Source organism: Trypanosoma cruzi, genomic scaffold (genome assembly GCF_000209065.1).
Source record: "Trypanosoma cruzi strain CL Brener 1047053516003 genomic scaffold, whole genome shotgun sequence".
In the NCBI taxonomy this organism is placed as follows: Eukaryota; Euglenozoa; class Kinetoplastea; order Trypanosomatida; family Trypanosomatidae; genus Trypanosoma; species Trypanosoma cruzi.
In genome coordinates, this window is record NW_001849269.1 from 35,087 (window position 1) to 52,683 (window position 17,597).

Here is a 17,597-nt window from a genome sequence, read left to right on the forward strand (position 1 = left end):
TTACTCGCCGCATTCACCTTGGCGTTACTCCCCATTTTGTGGTGTACCATCCACCAGCAAGGAGCTGTTTTGTTGTGACATCAAAGAAGGAGCCTTTTCGACCTCAAAGAGCTCCGTTTGACTTTCAATTAAACATTGTGTACGATGAAGAGTCGGGCGGTGTCCAGAGCATTACAACCGAGGCACCTGTATGTAACATGCCACCCATTGCCCCAAATGCAGGTATTCGTGTGCCAATGGCAGATCGATTTGAAATTCGCTTGATGTCTACCACAGACTGGGCTTGCACGGATACACTTCTCCTGGAAGAAAATGAGCGAGTACTAGGGGCACAAATGATGGAGATTCACTGTGAGAAGGATGCAGAGGGTCTTCATACGGCACCTGTCTGTGTCGTGAGTACAGCCTTCCCTCTTGGGGAAGATATTACCTGCAGGGGCCGCATTCTTCTTCTTGCAACAATGTGCACGAAGAAGAAGCGGAAGATTCTTCTTTTTCATTCGGAGCCTTTGAATGGCCCAGCCACCGCGGTTGTAGGGATTCGTCACCACATTGCCGTTGCCGTGGGTGGGACGATCAAGCTATTTCGCTTTGATTGGGAAAAAAGGAAACTAGTAGTGGGGGCTTTGCTGTATGCAGGGACTTATGTGACGAGAATGTCTTCTTTCCGCAACTACCTTATTTACGGAGACTTGTCGCGTTCTTGCGCAATTGCCCGCTTCAACGAGGAGAATCACACACTGAGTGTGCTTGGAAAGGATCGCAACGCCGTGTCGGTGGTTCATTGTGACATGATGTACCACGACCGTGCGTTCGGTTTGTTGTGCTCTGATGACGAGAGGAATTTGCTTGTGATGGGTTACACGCCACGTGTGCAGGAAACTGAGGCAGGGAGTCCGAACAAGGTGCTTGAGTCTGTCTTGTCGCTTGATGGGGAGTATCGTCTTTCTGGTGGCTGCTTGGTTAAGTCTCTGCGTTTCCGCTCCCTCGCTGGAAACTCCAGTGTCACGCTTTACGTCACCAACTATGGCGAGATTGGGTTCATTGTACCGATTGGCGAGCAGGCGAATCGGACGGCGTCATGGCTGATGCGTCGTCTTCAGATTGACCTGCCGCACAGCGCAGGACTCACCCCTCGAATGTTTCTTGGTTTGAGTCAAGGCTCGCCGCGGACGGCAATGCGGGCAAAGGAAATGCTCGTGTCTGCCTCGCTGCTGAACGAGTTCTTTTTTCTTGACATTCACTCGCGGAAGACCATTGCGTCTGCCGCCTACACGCAGTTGGAACGCGTCACCAACGTCGCTTCCCTCGTTTACGAAGAGTGCAATTTATTCTAACCGCTCGCTCCTTCTCTTACACTTCTCCTTTCACGTTTGTTTGTGTTTGTGTGTGCGTTCGTTTATACAACATAAGTTGGGTGGGGAGAATAAAAAGGAGACAGACAACAAACAAACAGAAGAGAAAAAAAAAAAATTCAGGGATTCCATCGAAGAGGAGGCGTAAGAGATGAATGGGTGTGACACATTAAAAATGTTATTGGATTTGTGGGACAAGATTGGGCGTTGTTCTTCTCTTTATGTTGTTTGTTTCTCCCTCTCTTGTAGTTGACTGCAAACGAAATTGGACGCCATCTTGCGTTGCTTCATCTTCTTCTTGTTGTTGTTGTTGTTATTTTTGTTTGTGTGTCCCAGCGAGACGGGAATAAGCGAAAACCGTGAGGGGAAAGATGCGCCGTTTTTCGTGCGCCATTTTTATCTCACACCGCTACGTCTCGGTTTTTAGGCCCCATATTCATTTGTCTCCATGCGTCATTTGCGACGCTGCAGCGGGGGATTCTCAGGAGACATTTGGCACTTCGCCTTCATGTGATTTTCCTCCGCCTAATTTTTTTCCACCACCGGATGTCAGGAATGACTGCGTCGTGGAACAGACAAGTCGCGGATGGTCCACCACTCTGGAAAGGCGAAGAGAGGGTTTGAAGAAATGGCTGCAGAAGGAACATGAGTGGGTCGGTGGGCATCGTATGGTAAATAGTGCGTACCTCGAGAGTTGCTGGGAGGCCTTCTGCAATCCCGCACGGACACTAACGAAGGACGAAATTGCAGGCACGATCGACTTTCTTGCTCAGTTCTGTGAGGTAAAATTGGATGATGTTCCCAGTGAAACTTCAGCTAGCTCAAATTCCATGCGTCAAGAGACGGAGCAACCGCAATGTCAGAATAGCGTCCCAAGCAGTGTTTGTCATGGGAAGGAGGAGATGTCTAAAAACGTCTTTCTAACTCACGTTCAAAGATCGATGTCGGCATTGGCAGACATTGAGCGGCAATTGCTCTTTCAACGCACACTTTTAGATTTTTTGTGTGTGACAAACTCTCTTAGTGTGCCACTTTTTTTGTGTTGTGGCACAGCGTTGGGAGCCCACCGTGAAGGGTACTTTATTCCCCATGATAATGACATTGACGTGGGTGTGTTCTATGAGGACTTGCAGCGACTCGGTGGGACGATGGAGGAGGATGCGCAGTCCGCTGTTGTTTCGCTATTATCACATGTGGCCTTGGACGGCCACTTTGTGCTGCTGGACATCTGCGGGACGGTGGAGAAGGGACTGGAGTTGCGTTTTTTGCATCATGAGACGCGAGTGGCACTTGACTTAAATGTGTACTACCCGCCTCTCGCTGAGGATGCGGCGCTCATCTCTCAGTTTGGCCCGTTTGTGTGGACGGCATCGCACTATGAAGACGCGGGTTCTCGTCGCCACGGCATGTACCGCTACCGTCACGCATCCTTCCGCGAGGCGCTGGTTCGTCTGCCATTCTGCGACCCCGCTGTGGCATCACGGGCCGACGGTTTTCTTGTGCCCCCCGTGTCGTATCTTGTGGAGTACTTTGGCGAGGACTGGCGGACGCCGAGGGCGTACACGTACACGGAGGGGCTGCAAAATGGGGAGTACAAGAACATCATCGAGGAATGAACGCCACTCCCTCCTCCCTTCTCTTTCCACGTTCTTCCGTGCCGAGCGAGTGCCACAGCAATTACAGTCGTACGTCCCCGACTGGCGACACAAGGCGACTTAATTATAATAAGAGAAGGAAAAAAATGCCGGTTGGGGAAGGGCAGTGTACGCGCTGATGAGAAGAAACGTAAAGGCACCGAGCAAAGAATGATAGTGTGAAAGGGTCTGTGAGTTTGTAAGGCGCTGCATTCTCGTGTTCTTTCGCCATATCTTTTACTCTTTTGTCTCTCTTTTTCTCTTGTGGGCGGGGAAGCACATACAATAATAGTGATAACAATATTTATTATAAATAATTAGCTTGATTGGGAAGGGTCCATTAAGAAAAAACAGACAAACATACAAATACGGGCAAACCACGTCTAAATAAGAGACAATAATAAAAAAGAAAAGAACGCAAGTCGTAAAAAAGACAACGACGGATCATAATTAATTTAGTGCGCCGTCATGTCAGCCTTCAATCCCGATGCGCCTGCGTTTATTCCGACATTTCTTCGTCGCACTGGGTCCAATGCCGTCGGAGAAGAGGAACTTAGCAACGAGGCGTCATCCCCATCCGCTAAGCGTCCTCTCGTCTTCCTCATCTTTGGTTGTCGTGGGGCGGGGAAGACGACACAAAGCGAGCTTCTCGCGAAGGAATACAATCTGCTGCATATCTCCTCCGGAAACATTTACAGGCAAGGGAAGCAGCCATTTGTGGAGCTGCGACGGGTCTTGTTAGAGGAATTTGGGGAGGGGAAAAAACGACGTTACAATGGTCTTGTGCTCGATCGCTTTGTTGTGAATAGCGAGTTTGATGCCTTTTACATACAGTCCGTCCTGGATGCCGTTAAACTTCCTGTTCCTTTTGTCTTTATGCTTGCTATAGATGCAAAATTGGCATCCAAGCGTGCAGAGTCACGTGAGGACAATAAGACGGCGCATCAATATTGGCGCGTGGTTGAGCAAAAGGCACAAGCCGTCACGCTCAACACAATCTATGCTCCGATTAGGTGTTTGAAGACTATTCAAGTCACTGAGGATGCCACCATCGAGGATGTCTTTGGAGAAATTAAGGCAGCAATTGGAACCCAGTTGCCGGCGAATCCTGAAGGTATTAAACTTTGCCCTGCCGCACGCCGTGAAGCAAAGGGCATGAAATTGATTGAGGATTATGAAACTTACATGGAACTTGTTTGTTGTGTGCATGCAGCTGTGGGAAATGTTTCGGGACGAAAGGACACAGCCCCATTATCCGGCATTGGCGCATATCTAGATAGAGAGTACTTCTCCTTTGGCCATAAAAATTTGCGCTCTTTATTGTCTACCTTTCATGTTACTTTAAAGGCCGATGGGCAACGTTATTTGTTGGTGAAGCACAAGCGTTATGGTTATATAGGATTTCCCGCTGCCTTCACACATTGTTATGATTTTAACAAATTATTTGATGGTGTTGAAATGAGTTGTGATTTTCCGCCGGAAACCCAAAAATTTATCACGGATAAAAAACACGACAAGTCGGTGGAAGTACTACTTGACACGGAGCTGGTGATACATGATGGAAACCCGGTGTTTTACGTGCTGGACTATTTGTATTTGGGGGGCCTGGAGGGGAAGAAGATGCGGTTTGAGGCCCGGCTAAAGATACTTCGGGAGTTCTTTGGTCGTCTAGCCTCTGTCACACAGGCGGTTGTTTTAAAGGACTATGTCCCGATCAATATGTTGAGAACGCTTCTTCCGAAATGGAAAGAGGCTAAAATGCCTATAGATGGTTTGGTCTTTCAGCACAACGATGTTTACAAGATTGGGAGAGACAGATTTCTTGTGAAGTGGAAGCCCATCGAACACTGCACCGTTGATTTTCGTTTGGCGAATGGAATACTGAAGGGGGACAGTTGGACCTTCGAACTTATGGTCACGGATGATATCTCAGCAAACGGTGGTTTTGGGGAAATTCCATACGAAGGTGCCCTCGCAATTATTCCATCAACGCTCGTACAGGAAAATGGTCTGTGCAATGGAATTATTGTTGAATTGGCTCTAAAAGATAGAAAAGAGACGAATGAAGGGGTGTCGTCACCCCAGACAACAACATGGTGGTCGTTTAGATGTCTGCGCAATGACAAACCCTCCCCGAATAAGCACAGTATTGTTAAAAAGATTGTGGATTTGAGGCATTTGAGCTTGGAGGAACTCGTTGATTTGTGTGAGAAGGTTCCGTTTTATGGGAGCACATGAGAATCGCGTTTTCATACACGTAGATATCCGTTTCACATGCGCACATAAATGCACACACATTGGATGAGAGGGAGGTGGGCGATGGCATGGGAATGAGAAATGTAGGTGACGGAGAGAGAAGGGGGGTGAGGAAAGGGAAACAAAACGGTTTTATGGATGAAAGTTGAATCTTTTTTTTTTTTTTTCTCATTTATTTCTCCTTTACCACCGTTGTTTATTATTATTATTATTATTATTCTTTTATGTTGCCTCCGCACCCATTTCGTTGCTGCAGACGAACTCCACGACAGGCTAGACAGACACAACACACACACACACACACAAACAAACATATATATATATATATATATATAATATTATTAAGGAAGAGGAAAAAGGAACCCCCAAAGGGAGAACCCTTCAGGATCAGGTTCAACACCCGCTAGTAACACAACCGGAAAGAAAGTAGCAGTATCCATGTCCCTAAATCCCAATGCAATGCCTTGGAATATGCCGGAATCCGGCATCGATCCAGTCATGGATACAAACACAAGGATGGGACAGCAGGACCCTCGCTTCCATGGATATCCATCGTATTATCCCAATCATCATGCACACCAAATGCCACCGGTGATGATACCCCACCAGATGCCGCGGCACATGATGGGACATGGATTTTCCAACCCGAACCACATGCCACCCATGCCTCAGAATGAACCAGTGCAATCGTACAACCATCCAAGAGCACGATCACAACAATATAACGCAGGGATCATGAATCCAATGCATTCCGTTTCAACCCCTTCTTATAAAAAGCTAAGACCTGTTATTGTTGTATTTGGTTACCGACGTGTAGGAAAAACAACGGTGGCAAAACGAATATCAGAAGCTCGCAACTACAAATATATTTCATTGAAACCCAAAGAGGAGGGCGCTGTTGTTTCCCCTACGGATTACGTTGCCCCTCTGGTAGAACTTCTCTCCCGCAAGAATTCGTTTGAGGGGATTGTTATTGATGATATTGTGGTAAGAAACAAATATGAGCCTTATTATGTCCACTCTCTTCTGCAGAAACACAATCTAAAGTTTGATGTTATTGTTGTTCTTGACAATGACTTGGATAACACAAAGGAGAGGGGCGTTGACTACGACGATTCACTACAACGGCAGCTTCACCCCGAGAGCTATGAGTTTTGTGCGAGCTATCTTCAAGGTGAGCCGACCCTTGTGGTGGAGTGCCGAGAAAAAACGTTGGATGAAGTAGTGACCGACGCTCTGCGACAATTGGGAGAAGTAAATTTCACAAAAGACTCCAACATCTCACTTAAGGGAGTGGAACTGATGCCCAGTTGCCCCTTGGAACGAAACGCCGCTCTGGTAACAGCCATTCTGGATGCGCAAACGCAGCAGTTGAAGTTGAGCGAAGGATCGCTATTTCCGTTCTCGGAACCAAATTATTTGTTAGAGTATGCAATTTTCGCCCGTTATGCGTATGCCTTTCGCAGCTACATGATCACTCCCTGGATTCAAGGGGATAAAGTCTCTTTGATTGGGTACCAAGGTGCTGTGTACGTGCACCTTCCAAGCTACAACATTGTCTTCTACTTTATAGATGCGCCATCGACTTTAACGCAGTTGGCCAAAGGAAACGTGGAAAACAATGAGGTTGGGTTTATTTTTGAGGCCACGTTTGCCGGTGATAAATTGTACATATCTGACCTTCTCATGATGGGTGAAATGAAGGCGTCAGAAATGCTTGTTAATGAGCGAGTGGAACTCTTAAAGAAAAAACTAAAAGACATGAATAGCAGCACGGTGGAGTTGCTTCCCTGGTATCCTGTGCAATCGATAGAGGCGTGCGAGTCGGAAAATCCACAGGCAGCTGGTGTCCTCTTTGTCAACCCGGATGGTGTCATGTTTGGCGGGTATGACAGCCGAAACTTTCTGTACCCTCTGCAGCGGAAAAAATCTGTTGAACTTCGTGTTTGGAATGGCAACTTTGTCGGTGACTCATGGACATTTGACGCTTTCTGCGAGGAAATGGGAAATGAGAATATTGTGGAGGGTATCCCTGTCCATGTTCCCGACACGGAGGTCACTCAACATTGCATCAACGACGGAAACATCTTGGAGTGTATTCGCCAAGACTACCACGCGGGGCCCAATAAAGGACGACGGGGAGCCAAACGTTTTGTCTTCCAGGGACGGTGCCAATGGAAGGTCCGGCCCACAACAATGTTCAAGCAAGAAGTCTTTGTAAGTGATCCCAAGTGGCCATTTGAACGTATGGCTCAGGCCTGCGCGTCTGTAAAGCACATTCCGCCCACGCGGCCAGAAGGAATTACAACCGCGGATGGATAGAGCCTCATTTCCCGCTTCACCCCGCCTTGAAGGCAGTAAGAAAACTAAAAATAGGAACAAAAAGAAAACCGACACGATAGAAGCCGTATTTTTTTTGTTTTTGTTTTTTTGTTTCTTGTTTCGGGGACTGTGCATCCCATGTGCCTGTGATGAACGTCACGTTCTTGTTGGCTTGGCTACTAGACCAGCCGACAAGGAAGAGTCCCCTTTTTTCTGCCGTGGCCACTACGTCTTCCTTTTTTTTTTTTTTTTTTTGTTTGTTTGTTTTCCTTTCGTTTCTGCTTGGCCGAGCCCTGTGAGAGCTCTAATAAGACGAAAGGATACTAATAAGGCAATCCCTGCAACAACAACAACAACCCCCACTACTCCCGATAATAAACGAATACGTCCAATGAAGCCACTTTGCGGAGTTCTGTTTACGGTGCTCTTTGCGTTGTGCTTTGCGCTTTGCAGTGCCGAAAATGTTCCCAACGCCGGAACCATTCAAATGACCGAAACCGTTTCCAACACCGAAACTATTCCCAACGGCGAAACTGTGGTAAAGACTGAAACCGTTTCCAGCACCGAAACTGTTGTCACGACCAAAAATGTACCCACTGCCGCAAACGTTCCCCACGACGCCGGGCCGGATCGCTTGTCGCTGTCTTTGGCCACGAGGGAAAGACTGCCGACAAGGGAGGACAGGACAAGGGCTGATGCAGTTGCCAAGTGGATCCACGACCGAATAAAGATCAATAAGCAGCAAAGTGGCATTGGTGAACCGACGTTACATATTTCATCCGCAGACAGCAGTTCCGGGGGATCCACATGTTTTTTCACCCCTCTTTTGCTAATGACCGTGCTTGCTTCAACCCTCATGAGCTAACCGGCATGCCTAAGCACGAGTTCTTTTTTTTTTTTCCGCACCGACGTTAAAACTTCGGGTGCCAGTCTTTTCGTTCTTTTTTTTTTTTTTTTCTTTCTTTCTTTTTTTTTTTTTGTGTGTATGTGTTTGTTTTTCTTTTTTTCATTCTTTTTTTTTTTTTCCGTTTGTTTCGGCTGATTTGAGTTGTGCTCCATAACTTTTTTGTTTTTTTCAAACTTGCGACTTCTGCTTGTGTGTGTGTTTTTGTTTGTTTTTTTTTTTTTTTTTTTTGTTTTTTTTTTGTTCAGGCTAAAAGGTAAAGAAAAAAAAGCGAAAAAATTTTGGGAAAAAAAGAAAAGTGTTTGGGTAAAAATCTGCAATTCCATACCACTATTAAGTAAACGTGAACACAAATACGTCTCTTCCTGGTAAGTAATGTGCGGTAATAAATCGAAAGAAATAAATGAGATTTTTAAGCGTCTCCTTCTTTCTTTCTTTTTTTTTTTTTTTTTCTTTTGGAGCGTCTGCGAGAGCACCGGTGGGTCTTTTTTTTTTTTTTAGTCGACATTTTCTCACGGGCTTGGCGGGAGAAAATGGGGCATACTTCACCAGCGCCCGGCGAACATGCCAAGCAACAACGATAATAATGCCTTCTCTCCCATCTATCATTGTGAAGCTTGGCGCAAAGCATATTTGTTTAGGGAAAGATTTATGGGCGGACTCGTGGATTGGACGACATTCACGAGACAGACACGCCCACGACCACATTCTGAGGCGGAGTGGTCCAGCGGCACTTTCTTGACTTTCTCTTTGCCCAGCGAATAACCCGCCATTGAGCCACCACGTGGGCGGCGTTCCCACCATTAGCGGGCGGCGAATTCGTTGCAAGGCGGTTCCAGGACAACGGCATGAATTGCACCTCGTTGCGACACTCTGTCGCTGCCATCACAGCGCCGAGGAACCCTGAGTCCATTCGAGCCTCTCTGAAGAGGAAGAAGCACACCACTGTTTGGAGCAATTGCGCGGCACCTGAGGGAAGGCAGTTGGCGCTGCAGCGCCCATATGAGTGCGCTTGGGCTCAGTTGAAGGCTAAAATACTGAAATGCAGCTCAGATGCCCACGCGCAGTTCCAGGCGGTGCGGATTCGATTGGCGCCGATGCAAAGGTCGCTCATGGCCCTCAATGGGACGACAACTTGGCGACCATCAGCACTCAGCCAGGCCCGTCACAAGTCTCCACCGCTTCTGCCACGGGAAGAAGGAATGCGTCCGATACTGCAGAGACAATCGGAAGATCCTACAAATTCATGACGTGCCAGAGGGATTAGAGCTGTCACTCGGCCCACGGGGCACACAGGGGCCCAAGCGGGGAATCCGTGGGAGGCAGGGATTTGTCCGGAGGATCGCGGTCGCACCATTTGACGGCGTATTGGAATGCATAATGTGTGCAACGCCTGGCCACAGCTCCTGGATGCGTCTTGGGTCACCTTTCCGACGCCGGCTGCGCCAGGCCCCGGCATGCAGACAGCCGTGGGGAGAGCGGTGCGCCCTGGGTGTGCGCTATTCGCGAGGAAGAGATGCTTACGGAATCGTGCCAGTTGTCAGGGCGACTGCGTACACTCAGTCATATGGATCCTCCGGACAGTGAATAACGATGCTGGAGTGCGGTTCGAGGACATTCAGGGTGCTATCGAGGTGCCCAGAAATGGGACCGCCCATTCCCCCAGGCATATCGGAGAGCAAAGAAAGAGCATGCCGCACCCCCGCCCAATGAAGCACGATGCTGCGATCGTGGTTGGATTGTACAATGCAACACGGCGTGCCGAGTGAAGCTGCGCAAGGAGGCCTATAAACACACAAAAAAGTACTTTCGGCTCCGGAAGCAACGACTTCGGGGCGCGCACAGGTGGGGCATCACCATCAATTTCCGGGTGCGGCCGCTCGGCATGGTTTTTCTCTCAACGCTGCGCTCGTGGTGATGCCGTGGGATACCTCCCCAAGACGTCGTGCGGTTGACACTGTTGGTGGAAACGAGTTGGCGCACCGGGCGACGGTGCTGTGGGCACAATTGTCGCCGGGGAAGGACGGCACACGACCATCTTTTCTGAGGGCCACAGCATCGTTTGGCGCACCCATAGCCGTCGGGTTGCGTTGCGGGAGGAGAAGGAGGATTGCCTGCCCCGGCGAAGAGTGGACGTGTGCACTTTTACTCCCTGAAGTGGATCCGACGGCGGATGAATCCAACGGCACGCGACTGTGTTGACGATTCGTGGAAGGACACTGTGTTACGATCCGTCATTTAGACGAGCGATGGGAACGAATTGAATTTGAGGATCTCCGCACAGCATGCGCTGCTTGTGAGAAAGGCAGGTAGTATTTGTGAAGCGTTGGCAGGGACCGTCGCAGGATGGTCTGGCGGTGCCTTTTGCGGCGGTGTTGGACAAGCCGTCAGGACAGAGATGGCGGTTCATCGCATGGCCAAAGGCAAGGAACGCCCATGAGGACGCTGAGGTAACGTTTGCTCTGCCATTTCACATTTCACAGTATCTTAGCGCAATGTGGGACGAAACCGCCGCTTTGGTGGATTTGGATGTGTCTTTTTACAGGCGGTTCTTTTGGCGGATACGCACGGGCGAGTTTCGGCTGTCGAGTGGGATTTGTGGATCTCGTGGAATCGACTCGCCCCCACACGAGCCACGAATGCTGTCCGGAAGTTCCCGCACCACTGCGAGGGTCTTGGCGGAGGACCCCGAGATGGTAAGACCGCAGTCTGTGGTGCCGCGCGTGGTAAGGGCACCTGTTTGGGTTTGCGGTATCCGAACCAGCGGGCTGCGGAGGAGCGTGGTTCGGCGGGGCCAATGTGCGGCCAAGAAGTGGCGCCAACAGGAGAACAGGAGGCTCTCGCCAAGTGGTGTGAATCTATTGGTGTATCCTTAAGCCGCGAGACGAAGAGCGCCGCCTTGAGGCACGATGCGAAGACGAGGATTGAGGGAGGCCGCGTTTCTCCGAACGCCTGCAGCTGAGGGTGTGGATGGTGTGGCCTCCGTATGATGCTGCGCGGCGGTGCGGGGGATTCTCTCTTTTGACATTAGCTCTTGTTTTTTCAACATATTGCATCCCCGACTGTCGTGTCCTCACGATCCCGCAGACATGCCGCCATACGCACCGAAAGTGGGGCGGGAGCGACCCCGCAAATTGCCGGAGAAGGAGCTCGTTTGCCTTGGGGCAGCCTCGCCAGCTCCTGCCATGTTGGCGACAGACGCGTCCATGCACGGATGGAGCGGTTTACTGCTTTGGGGCGGGGGAATTGTTGGCGGCTGGCGGCGCGCGGGAACGGGTGCCAAACACAATTCGCCCGCCGACGAGACCCCGATGGGATCACCACTGGTGGAGTTTCGCTGCCCAACATGTGGCTTTTAGCACTAAAGCAATGACGGACCGACCCGCCACCGCACGGCACGCCACGGGCATCAAGCAAACATCGTGAAAACCGGCGAACGTGAATTTTGCGATGAAGCAATTCCGCATCCACTCCGCTGCCCGGCGCTGCCGGCAATTAGACAAAACATGAGGCGGACACTTGGAAATTGGGGAAGCTGTGCCTCACGAAAAGGGTTGGCGCAGTTTTCCCGCCTGGGTGGAAAGGCTCTGCCCCCCAACATTGCCTCTGCGCGGCGAGAAGGCGCGAAGCTTCTCGAAGATGCGGCATAACGTCGATGCTGGTGGCAGGCGCCTTCTCACTTCTCATTATTGATCAATTATTTGGTTGGTTGATTTATGGTTTTGTTATTGTGCTGATTATCGGCAGCGATGGATTATTGAGCCACGGCGCTATTCCGGGGCGGAGGCGTGATATGATCGTGTTTCACGCCCTCCGCAGCGGCGGCAACTCCAGGGCAGGGGCTCTCCTTCACAATTGGCCGCGACTCGGTTGTGGCCGCCTATTCTTTTCCCTACGACAACCCCAAGCCACGCCGCCCGTCGCGGAGGACAGCGCGCACAACAAGAAAAAAAACGACACGCCGCACAAATGTTTATTTTATTTTGTTCCGCCCGCACACAGCAGCAAAAGGGAAACAACAGACCAACAAATACGCCGCGGGTGACGAAAAAAAGAAAAAGAATAGGCGTTCATTCATTACTTTCGCCGTCCCCTCCTTCCGCTGGCCGCCAACGGCATACGCTTGCCCCCCCCACAATCCGCCGCAGGCAGGGACCATACAAAGAACCCACAAAAGCACCGCAAACAGACGGTGTTGCAACGCCGCTGGTGTGACAGCAACGCAAAAAGCAGGAGCGCCCCACACAACAGCCTCCAACGCACACAAAATGGGTGAAGGGTGGCGGAGGGAAGTCAGCACCAAAGATCAACAGAAATAGCATGAAGCGGAAGCAGTGCACCCTCCATTATGCCAGCATCAAATGCCATCGCTCCAGCAAACATCCTCCTCCCCAGACGGGCGCACATCGCCACAAACCTCCAAACGCACCGGCCACATGCACGTTCTCCAGCAACACAGCAGCGTCAAGTTGGAATGCCACACCTCCACAATGCCTCCACCAGTGCAGGCGCCATCACGACGCAGAGCATGTGCAAATCACCATCACAAACTGTAGAGTCGCCTAACGCTGTGGAGTCGTCCCGCAAGAGAATGGGAAAGAAAAAAAAAGGAGAATGCCGCCAAAGCACACACAGCTAAGCCACAGTATCAAAAGCCAAAAAGCAAACCAGCAGCGCACAAACCATAAGACAGATGGAATCAGTACGAAGGCAAAAGTCGCACAACGCCCCGCACAAAAGCCAGAAAAAAAAAACATCTACGCCCAAGACCCCAAGTGAGCATCCACTCATCCACAAGTGTCCGTCCACGAAAACAGTCGTGTGCGCGTCACGCATATGAGTGTTTCTGAAATACGTTCAACGAGACGAACGTGGAGAGCAACACGGAGCTCACAGCAGTATAGATAAAATAAAAATAAATAAAAAAAGGCATACTGTAAATTTTTCTCTGATAATACATCGGACCACAATGGACGCGCACATGTCCACGCGGCTGAGTGCTGACACTCATGAGTCGCGCCTCGCCTCAGCCCAGAGCGGTGTACGCCAGCGCGGATGCGGCGAGCGCCAGCGGGGCACTCACCCACGCAGAGCTGCTGAGGCTGCCGTCATTCTTATTTGAGGAGGCTTCTGCTTCACCTGAAGAAGCCCCCGGTTGAGATGGAGCTTCCCCTGTAGCTGGTTTATTTTCCGTACCAGAAGGTGGGGTAGAACTAGTAGACCCACCATTCGCTGTCGTGCACGCAGTTAGGCAGCAGCACAGGGCAAGCGCCAACAGGGCGCACAGCAGACGGCACGTAGTCATTATTGGTCGTTGTTATGGATAGCTTGGAAGATGTTTAACTTCTTTTGCCTTGCGGTGGGGCAGAGGAGAGAATGAAGAGAAATGCATGTTGACGGAGACGCACCCACGCACTTGAGGGTGAGGCGTCGGCATCACAGTTACAGCAAAGCGAAGCGAACCTCTGCAACGGACGTACGGCTCCAGAAACTGCATGTGTGCATCGCCAATTTATGCTCGCTCCTTTGCGCGCCGTTTCTTCCCGAGCCAAAGCCCCAACGCGGAGGCTGGTTTGATGCAAAAAAAAAAGAAACAAGGAGACGCATCCCCCAATGAGGAACAGAGGTGAAATAATAATAATGATAAGAAGGCAAAAGCCACACGCCGTCTTTTCGTTTTTCCTCCCCGCTCCCTTATATTACCCGGAATTGTGGCCGAAACAAAAGCGTCAGCGTAAGCCGCATGATGCCCCGCCGGCCTCATATGCAAGCACGCCATCAATCACTCGTTTGCAAGGGCGCCTCCTTTATCTTCCGTTTACGCTGCCTGGCCCCCTCGTCGGAGTAATAGAGGCGGCCACTCTTTGGATCCCCAAGTCCCCTCCACGCCCCGCCCGCACGAGGCGCGCCCTTTCCTTTGAACGAATTCCTCCCTGCGCTTCGCGCTGCTCCCACCGAGGGGCTGCGCCACCCTTCTTCATTTCAAGAGCCTCGGGCGGCGGTTTCTCCCCCGTCTCCCGCGCAACCGTCCGCCTGTCGTATTTCCACCCCGTCTCTCGCTGGCGCGGCTCCTCCCAGTTGCCGCACAACACGCCACTACTTCCTGCCGGTGTCGCTGCGCATGCCTTCAACGCCTTTGTCGCAGCAGCAGCAGCAGCAGCAGCGGCGGCAACTCCAGGGCAGGGGCTTCTCTTCACAATTGGCCGCGACTCGGTTGTGGCCGCCTATTCTTTTCCCTACGACAACCCCAAGCCACGCCGCCCGTCGCGGAGGACAGCGCGCACAACAAGAAAAAAAACGACACGCCGCACAAATGTTTATTTTATTTTGTTCCGCCCGCACACAGCAGCAAAAGGGAAACAACAGACCAACAAATACGCCGCGGGTGACGAAAAAAAGAAAAAGAATAGGCGTTCATTCATTACTTTCGCCGTCCCCTCCTTCCGCTGGCCGCCAACGGCATACGCTTGCCCCCCCACAATCCGCCGCAGGCAGGGACCATACAAAGAACCCACAAAAGCACCGCAAACAGACGGTGTTGCAACGCCGCTGGTGTGACAGCAACGCAAAAAGCAGGAGCGCCCCACACAACAGCCTCCAACGCACACAAAATGGGTGAAGGGTGGCGGAGGGAAGTCAGCACCAAAGATCAACAGAAATAGCATGAAGCGGAAGCAGTGCACCCTCCATTATGCCAGCATCAAATGCCATCGCTCCAGCAAACATCCTCCTCCCCAGACGGGCGCACATCGCCACAAACCTCCAAACGCACCGGCCACATGCACGTTCTCCAGCAACACAGCAGCGTCAAGTTGGAATGCCACACCTCCACAATGCCTCCACCAGTGCAGGCGCCATCACGACGCAGAGCATGTGCAAATCAACATCACAAACTGTAGAGTCGCCTAACGCTGTGGAGTCGTCCCGCAAGAGAATGGGAAAGAAAAAAAAAGGAGAATGCCGCCAAAGCACACACAGCTAAGCCACAGTATCAAAAGCCAAAAAGCAAACCAGCAGCGCACAAACCATAAGACAGATGGAATCAGTACGAAGGCAAAAGTCGCACAACGCCCCGCACAAAAGCCAGAAAAAAAAAACATCTACGCCCAAGACCCCAAGTGAGCATCCACTCATCCACAAGTGTCCGTCCACGAAAACAGTCGTGTGCGCGTCACGCATATGAGTGTTTCTGAAATACGTTCAACGAGACGAACGTGGAGAGCAACACGGAGCTCACAGCAGTATAGATAAAATAAAAATAAATAAAAAAAGGCATACTGTAAATTTTTCTCTGATAATACATCGGACCACAATGGACGCGCACATGTCCACGCGGCTGAGTGCTGACACTCATGAGTCGCGCCTCGCCTCAGCCCAGAGCGGTGTACGCCAGCGCGGATGCGGCGAGCGCCAGCGGGGCACTCACCCACGCAGAGCTGCTGAGGCTGCCGTCATTCTTATTTGAGGAGGCTTCTGCTTCACCTGAAGAAGCCCCCGGTTGAGATGGAGCTTCCCCTGTAGCTGGTTTATTTTCCGTACCAGAAGGTGGGGTAGAACTAGTAGACCCACCATTCGCTGTCGTGCACGCAGTTAGGCAGCAGCACAGGGCAAGCGCCAACAGGGCGCACAGCAGACGGCACGTAGTCATTATTGGTCGTTGTTATGGATAGCTTGGAAGATGTTTAACTTCTTTTGCCTTGCGGTGGGGCAGAGGAGAGAATGAAGAGAAATGCATGTTGACGGAGACGCACCCACGCACTTGAGGGTGAGGCGTCGGCATCACAGTTACAGCAAAGCGAAGCGAACCTCTGCAACGGACGTACGGCTCCAGAAACTGCATGTGTGCATCGCCAATTTATGCTCGCTCCTTTGCGCGCCGTTTCTTCCCGAGCCAAAGCCCCAACGCGGAGGCTGGTTTGATGCAAAAAAAAAAGAAACAAGGAGACGCATCCCCCAATGAGGAACAGAGGTGAAATAATAATAATGATAAGAAGGCAAAAGCCACACGCCGTCTTTTCGTTTTTCCTCCCCGCTCCCTTATATTACCCGGAATTGTGGCCGAAACAAAAGCGTCAGCGTAAGCCGCATGATGCCCCGCCGGCCTCATATGCAAGCACGCCATCAATCACTCGTTTGCAAGGGCGCCTCCTTTATCTTCCGTTTACGCTGCCTGGCCCCCTCGTCGGAGTAATAGAGGCGGCCACTCTTTGGATCCCCAAGTCCCCTCCACGCCCCGCCCGCACGAGGCGCGCCCTTTCCTTTGAACGAATTCCTCCCTGCGCTTCGCGCTGCTCCCACCGAGGGGCTGCGCCACCCTTCTTCATTTCAAGAGCCTCGGGCGGCGGTTTCTCCCCCGTCTCCCGCGCAACCGTCCGCCTGTCGTATTTCCACCCCGTCTCTCGCTGGCGCGGCTCCTCCCAGTTGCCGCACAACACGCCACTACTTCCTGCCGGTGTCGCTGCGCATGCCTTCAACGCCTTTGTCGCGCAGCAGCAGCAGCAGCAGCAGCGGCGGCAACTCCAGGGCAGGGGCTTCTCTTCACAATTGGCCGCGACTCGGTTGTGGCCGCCTATTCTTTTCCCTACGACAACCCCAAGCCACGCCGCCCGTCGCGGAGGACAGCGCGCACAACAAGAAAAAAAACGACACGCCGCACAAATGTTTATTTTATTTTGTTCCGCCCGCACACAGCAGCAAAAGGGAAACAACAGACCAACAAATACGCCGCGGGTGACGAAAAAAAGAAAAAGAATAGGCGTTCATTCATTACTTTCGCCGTCCCCTCCTTCCGCTGGCCGCCAACGGCATACGCTTGCCCCCCCACAATCCGCCGCAGGCAGGGACCATACAAAGAACCCACAAAAGCACCGCAAACAGACGGTGTTGCAACGCCGCTGGTGTGACAGCAACGCAAAAAGCAGGAGCGCCCCACACAACAGCCTCCAACGCACACAAAATGGGTGAAGGGTGGCGGAGGGAAGTCAGCACCAAAGATCAACAGAAATAGCATGAAGCGGAAGCAGTGCACCCTCCATTATGCCAGCATCAAATGCCATCGCTCCAGCAAACATCCTCCTCCCCAGACGGGCAAACATCGCCACAAACCTCCAAACGCACCGGCCACAT

At 51.3% G+C, this 17,597-nt stretch overlaps 8 protein-coding genes and 1 pseudogene across 8 annotated transcripts, besides 20 other annotated features; 7 read left to right on the plus strand and 2 right to left on the minus strand.

Moving 5' to 3' along the window:
- Positions 1–1,337, plus strand: Tc00.1047053507511.10 (cleavage and polyadenylation specificity factor, putative; the record flags this gene model as incomplete). Its single annotated transcript, XM_803832.1, has 1 exon — positions 1–1,337. A coding segment is annotated over one exon (1,337 nt), but the record flags the coding sequence as incomplete, so codon positions are not given.
- Positions 1–8,750: a sequence feature (heterozygous, Esmeraldo-like haplotype).
- Positions 1,654–1,679: a microsatellite.
- Positions 1,727–2,971, plus strand: Tc00.1047053507511.20 (hypothetical protein, conserved; the record flags this gene model as incomplete). Its single annotated transcript, XM_803833.1, has 1 exon — positions 1,727–2,971. The coding sequence occupies one exon, from the start codon at positions 1,727–1,729 to the stop codon at positions 2,969–2,971; it is 1,245 nt and encodes a 414-aa protein (XP_808926.1).
- Positions 3,289–3,309: a sequence feature (AT_rich).
- On the plus strand, positions 3,458–5,227 carry Tc00.1047053507511.30 (RNA guanylyltransferase, putative; the record flags this gene model as incomplete). Its single annotated transcript, XM_803834.1, has 1 exon — positions 3,458–5,227. The coding sequence occupies one exon, from the start codon at positions 3,458–3,460 to the stop codon at positions 5,225–5,227; it is 1,770 nt and encodes a 589-aa protein (XP_808927.1).
- Positions 5,442–5,464: a microsatellite.
- Positions 5,523–5,558: a microsatellite.
- Positions 5,558–5,580: a microsatellite.
- Tc00.1047053507511.40 (hypothetical protein, conserved) lies at positions 5,684–7,567 on the plus strand (the record flags this gene model as incomplete). Its single annotated transcript, XM_803835.1, has 1 exon — positions 5,684–7,567. One exon carries the CDS (start codon positions 5,684–5,686, stop codon positions 7,565–7,567), a length of 1,884 nt encoding a protein of 627 aa, XP_808928.1.
- Positions 7,804–7,840: a microsatellite.
- On the plus strand, positions 7,959–8,432 carry Tc00.1047053507511.50 (uncharacterized protein; the record flags this gene model as incomplete). The annotated part of the gene is made up of 1 exon (XM_803836.1): positions 7,959–8,432. One exon carries the CDS (start codon positions 7,959–7,961, stop codon positions 8,430–8,432), a length of 474 nt encoding a protein of 157 aa, XP_808929.1.
- Positions 8,506–8,592: a sequence feature (T-rich).
- Positions 8,673–8,713: a microsatellite.
- Positions 8,751–9,550: a sequence feature (haploid, Esmeraldo-like haplotype).
- Positions 8,896–8,928: a microsatellite.
- Positions 9,320–9,721, plus strand: Tc00.1047053507511.60 (uncharacterized protein; the record flags this gene model as incomplete). The annotated part of the gene is made up of 1 exon (XM_803837.1): positions 9,320–9,721. The coding sequence occupies one exon, from the start codon at positions 9,320–9,322 to the stop codon at positions 9,719–9,721; it is 402 nt and encodes a 133-aa protein (XP_808930.1).
- Positions 9,551–12,289: a sequence feature (areas not merged during assembly with more than two copies in the genome that could not be assigned to a particular haplotype).
- On the plus strand, positions 9,845–10,363 carry Tc00.1047053507511.71 (annotated as a pseudogene).
- Positions 12,290–13,143: a sequence feature (areas merged during assembly that could not be assigned to a particular haplotype. This can correspond to areas where the two haplotypes were merged or to regions with more than two copies in the genome that were merged during assembly.).
- Positions 13,144–14,563: a sequence feature (heterozygous, Esmeraldo-like haplotype).
- Positions 13,376–13,399: a sequence feature (AT_rich).
- On the minus strand, positions 13,498–13,776 carry Tc00.1047053507511.81 (mucin TcMUCII, putative; the record flags this gene model as incomplete). Its single annotated transcript, XM_803839.1, has 1 exon — positions 13,498–13,776. The coding sequence occupies one exon, from the start codon at positions 13,774–13,776 to the stop codon at positions 13,498–13,500; it is 279 nt and encodes a 92-aa protein (XP_808932.1).
- Positions 14,564–15,486: a sequence feature (areas merged during assembly that could not be assigned to a particular haplotype. This can correspond to areas where the two haplotypes were merged or to regions with more than two copies in the genome that were merged during assembly.).
- Positions 14,613–14,642: a microsatellite.
- Positions 15,487–17,597: a sequence feature (heterozygous, non-Esmeraldo-like haplotype).
- Positions 15,719–15,742: a sequence feature (AT_rich).
- Tc00.1047053507511.91 (mucin TcMUCIII, putative) lies at positions 15,841–16,119 on the minus strand (the record flags this gene model as incomplete). The annotated part of the gene is made up of 1 exon (XM_803838.1): positions 15,841–16,119. The coding sequence occupies one exon, from the start codon at positions 16,117–16,119 to the stop codon at positions 15,841–15,843; it is 279 nt and encodes a 92-aa protein (XP_808931.1).
- Positions 16,958–16,987: a microsatellite.